This window comes from Nerophis ophidion, linkage group LG05, assembly GCF_033978795.1.
Source record: "Nerophis ophidion isolate RoL-2023_Sa linkage group LG05, RoL_Noph_v1.0, whole genome shotgun sequence".
Lineage (NCBI taxonomy): Eukaryota > Metazoa > Chordata > Actinopteri > Syngnathiformes > Syngnathidae > Nerophis > Nerophis ophidion.
This window is the reverse complement of record NC_084615.1, coordinates 46,844,593-46,849,777: the sequence shown is the minus strand read 5'-3', so window position 1 is coordinate 46,849,777 and position 5,185 is coordinate 46,844,593. Positions and strand designations below refer to the sequence as shown.

General features: G+C 41.8%; 1 protein-coding gene across 3 annotated transcripts in view; it reads left to right on the top strand.

Moving 5' to 3' along the window:
* hivep2a (HIVEP zinc finger 2a) overlaps positions 1–4,046 on the top strand; it is a 114,708-nt gene extending 110,662 nt beyond the window's left edge. For all 3 annotated transcript variants that reach the window (XM_061901135.1, XM_061901136.1, XM_061901134.1), the window contains 2 exons: positions 1,246–1,338; positions 2,037–4,046. In XM_061901135.1, coding sequence (XP_061757119.1) covers positions 1,246–1,338; positions 2,037–2,609 — 666 coding nt within the window. In that variant the 3' untranslated portion in view covers positions 2,610–4,046. The remainder of the gene's footprint in view (positions 1–1,245; positions 1,339–2,036) is intronic.
* Positions 4,047–5,185: the final 1,139 nt, after the last annotated feature.

Here is a 5,185-nt window from a genome sequence, read left to right as displayed (position 1 = left end):
CAGTTCCACGTGTCTCTGACTTGCTGGTTCATTATAATTGTTTGTTTGCGCTCAAGAATGGATGAGTTTGGTTTATTATAATTTCCCTGCTTCCTGTGCACAACTATTTTTTTTTATTAAATATACTTTTACCTGCACGCCGTCTGCTGTTCATCTTGGGGTCACGTCGATAGCGACACTCATCTGAGCCTGTCAGAATGAGGCTGAAAAACCTTTAGCCTTGATGGCTACATGAAAGCGTTCCTCAGCTTCTCCTCAAGCTCCTTCCCACCCATCCCTGTTGTGTTTTGGCCTGCCTGAGGACGTCTGGGATCCGTCAGTTGGGGAAGGAGCGGGGCTTTGATTAGCTTTGCAGCTGGGGAGGCACAGCTATCTCCTGCTTCGGTAATGTCGTCCACGACAACACTATCATGCCTCCCAAGCAGGGAGGCATGATCGCTCATCAGTGACGTCTCTACCAGTACTTCCTCCTGCTTTGTCCACAATGCCGCCACCGTTTTGTCCTTTCATGGCGAAGCTGCCAATGTTTTTTTTCCTGACGTGCCACTCACTGCCGCCCCTTGACTTTCCCCTGCTGGCTTCGAGGAGACAAGGCTGGGGAGTGGTGGCCGTTCTTCTGGCCCGTCGTGGCGGGGGCGCAGTTTGGCAGACCACCAAACTCCCTTGATTTTGGACTTTTTTGTGTCGGGGACTTAAATGTCTTCTATCCGTTTCAAGGCGTGGAGCTATCAATCCTGACAGGTTGTTCATGTGTTTGTGTTTTCCTGTTTTTGGCGTTTGGCTCCGCTGCAATGCTCTTATTGCAAGATTCCTGCTTCCTGTTTTGTGTGTTTCAGCGGCTGAGATGTGCTTCAACTGCTTCTGGCTGTTGGTTCATTGTAATTGTTTGCTTTCAAGAAAGGATTATTTTGGTTTATTAGCATTTTCCCTGCTTTCTGTTCAGTTCCATGTTGCACCATAGTTTTTGATATTAAATATAGTTTTGCCTGCACACTCTCTGCTGTCCTATGCCTCTTGAGGTCATGTTGCAAGGAGCGCTCACCTGAGCTTCCAACACTTGAGTCTACTTTTGTCTGCTTTAATTTTAAGCGTTTAAACACTCTTGTGCCCTTACCAGGCTGCTCCATGTTAAATCATGTTTTAGTTTTATATATATACAAGAACATACAAGTACAACCCATTTATTTTTATGGAAGCCAATGTACATTTACTTCAATTGTTTTCTCTCTTGGTTGTTTATTTCAGGAGTCAAGTCCAGGTTCACAAGAAGGTGGTAACCAGTCCAGTCTGCCCCATCAAGTCTTGTTCAGTCACCTTCCTCTCCATTCTCAACTACAGGTACTTCATTCATGCTCTTATAATGTCTTTAAATGATATGTTGTTATATTGCTTCCATTTTTTTTTTAAATATTACTTTCAGTGTATTTAATTTATGTAATTTGTTATACTACTTATAGTGTATTTACATTATGTTATTTGTAATATTACTTATAGAGTCTTTTAGAGTGATATGCCTCATTTAAGAGCAGCCTTTCAGAAATTTGAGGGTTTCTGATAAACAATCCAGCTTCCTAGTTACTGCTGTTGTGTCCTTGGGCAAGACACTTCACTTTCCTTGCTCCCACTGCCACTCACACTGGTGTATGAATGTGATTGAATGTGTGGTGGTGGTCAGAGGGGCCGTAAGCGCAAATTGGCTGCCACGTTTCTATCAGTCTACCCCAGGGCAGCTGTGGCTTACTACCATTTATGTGTGAAAATGGAGTGAATGAAAGATGGGTTCTCAGTTCTCACTGTAATGCACTTTGAGTGTTTAGAAAAGCCCTTTAAAAATCTAATTCATTAATATTGGTATTAAATTTAGTTATCTATTATTACTGAGAGTGTCCTTAAATTAATATGTATTTTACTTGTAATTTATATTAAATTGTGTAATTTATTATATGACTTATTGTTTCAATAAATTACATTAGTTATTATATTACATATAGTCTTTAAATTACATTTATCATTCTATTTCCTTACGTTTCCACTAGGTGCGTTCGCCGTTCCCACTGATTCCCATTGGAGGTATCCAGATGGTCCACACCATGCCAACGTCCGTCAGCACTCCTCAGGGCCAGCAGGGGCAGCAGCAGGCAACATCCCGCTTCCCACTCCATGAAGAAAGAACCTCAGAAGAGCTCCAAAGCGGCAAGGCCTCTTGCCCTCCTTTCACCTGCCCTGCTGAGGGAGGAGGACCAGGAGGTGTGAAGTCATCTGGAACACCTTCTCCCGCCTTGCAGGGAGGAGGGGGAGGGGGAGGGCTTGCGAGAGAGCAGGAAGCAAGCGTCCACACGTGCACTAAAGCCATCGCCTCGCTTCGCATCGACCCTGAGGAGCACACTGAGAGGCTGAGAGGCAGCGAGGAGGACCGCCCTTCATCGTCCTCGTCCGCCACCTCGGGACAACATCAGTACTTGCCACCCACCTCAGCGTCCCCACTCTCTACTCTGGTTCAGGACTTTAGCTGCCTCGGGCCTCCGCACGCCTCAGGTACCGCCTCCCCGCTTTGCCCCTCCCCTGGTCCAGCATCAGAAAGTACAGCGAGAAGCAAAGACGTGTCGTAGACGTGCAACACAAAGCAAACACAACTTTTGCACAAGTTAACACACAGTGTTTTATTTAAAGACTTTGAAGAGATTATGTGTGTTCAGTCAAAAAGGGTACTTTAAAAACAACATTAATAATATGTATGTAAATGTGTGCCTTTTGCTTTGTGCTTATATTCTTATAAGCCATCAACTAGCCCTGCTCCCTCCCTCTTTTTCTCAACAAGCTATGTGAAGTGAAGAATATAAATATTACGTACGGTTGCACTAAATCATATTTTTTTATGAGGGACAGTGAAAAACTAATTATACAACAAAACAAATAATACTATTTATTATTGTTACTATGTTTCATAAACTGTACATTTCTTAAATGTCGTGGATGCCTTTTTCTATTTAGAAGCATGTTTTTTGCTATTAGGACGATGATATGTACACACAATGTTGCTTCATATTTCGTCAATGTACACGCAATATATCAACATGATCCATACATCACAGTACTTTCACTTTTCTTCTTGCTTTTCAAGATGATTTTATTCAGCATTAAATGGTCAGCATGCCTTCAATCATCGTAGTTAACCCCGGCACTCCCTGTTATTTTACAACCTATAAGCACCGCCCCACCCAGCACCTTCCGCCATTGAGGGGTCACTAACCTTACTCACTACTCTTCATCAAAACATTCCACATCATCACCCAGCGACATAGCATGGCTGTCACCGAGATACACATCCGTCCACACTCTTTAAAAAAGACTTTGACTCTTGAAACTTCTAGCATTTGTCAAATTAATGTTTTTCTCCTTACCTGAACAACTACACGTTCATATTTTCACATTACTCTCTTGAATACAAGAAAAAAATGACATGTGGACCTAGGGTGTACATACATAAATAAATGGGAGTACACGATACATACATTATTTATACATAAATACATACAATTAATACATCCATAATATGGCTGGGTTGTTTTGTAGTAGCCAGTCTTTGAATGTTGCTAATATTCAGTTGTATGAATATTTGAAATGTCACATGATGATTGAAGAGTGGACATTGTTGTCCTCGCCTCCTGAGCATTCTCCTTATAGCTAAACACTATTTAGTTGCCAGCAGGGGGCGTACTTGTCTCAACACAATCAAGAGCAGGAAGTGGGCGGAGCCGGGCAGGCTGCAATGTGACTTATTTGTACTAGCGTGTATAACGTGTGTGTTCCGCTTGTATATCAACTTTCTTGTTTTTCTTATAAGTCCAGCGCCTTCTGGTGTGTGACGTCAAAGCACAAGTCAACCTAGTAAATATTAGCATTAGCATTGTACAGCTATGACCAGGAGCAAAGTGTGGTGACGTGGAGGTAAACAATAACACACAACTATCATGTATGATGACCCGAAGAGGAATGACAGTGCAAACGTGGATTGTTGTTTTCAAATAAATATCAACAAATGAAAATCTGTTTGTGCCACCGGACTTTGACATTTAACCCATCATCACGCTGTGTACTTTATTTGTCTTGCCACAAGTGGGTCTATAAGTGTGTGCTCCGTTGAACTCTCGCTGACCTTAAAAGTCGTCATCGCGAAGACTTTTATTGTGAAAACCAAGTCTTCTTTGGAACCCAAAGAGCTATGAGCCAAAGTGTGACAGCGCTTTCTGTCCGTCAACAAAGGTACTGCCTGCCAGCTGGAGGCCATGCTGTCATTTGCGAGAAATTAAGATTTATTTATTTTTTTCCTTCTCAATCCTGGAAGAGCTTCGACGAAAACAAAAGCCACTGAGTTTCGGAGAAGATGAGGTAAAAAAAAAATGACCCAGGGCTTCGAATGAAAACATGAGGTGTAATGAAACTAAACGACTTCACCAGCTGGAGAACTGATGACTGGCTAGATTTATTTCTCCATTTTGGGGATGAAATTACATGGAAAATAGCAAGTGCGTTAACAGAAAGCAGGTTAAGTAAAAACTCTGACTTGAAATTCAGGGTTTTCCATTCCAATAAAGAGAAATAGAGTAATTCAAACCGAGAGTTAGTTACCATGGTAACTTCCCGTGCTGGCCAAGCTTCGTGGAAAATGTAAACTACAGGAGAAGCTTTTACAAGAGAATTGCAGCAAGATACACTACAAAGTACACAGAAAAGGTAGCTTGCTACATCAACACTACATATTAAATTAACTCTAATTAGCTCCATGGATCCCATTTGAAAAGATATGGCAGGGACCCCCATAAGAGAATATTTACACGTGTTACAGCTCCAGTATTGATTATCATCACCGTTTTAATTGTGAGGACCCCCAGTTTGACATGGATTAAGGCAAAGTTTTTCAACCTTTTTTTCTTTAAAAAAGATCCGAAAGGCACACCACCAGCAGAAATCATAAAAAAACGAAACTCAGTAGACAAAAAGTCGTTGTCACAATTGTTGGCTACGACTTTAAACCATAACTAAGCATGCATCACTATAGCTATTGTCTCAAAGTAGGTGTACTGTCACCACCTGTCACATCACGCCATGACTTATTTTGAGGTTTTTGGTGTTTTCCCGTGCATAGTGTTTGAGTTTTTGTCTTGCGCTCCTATTTTTGTGGCTT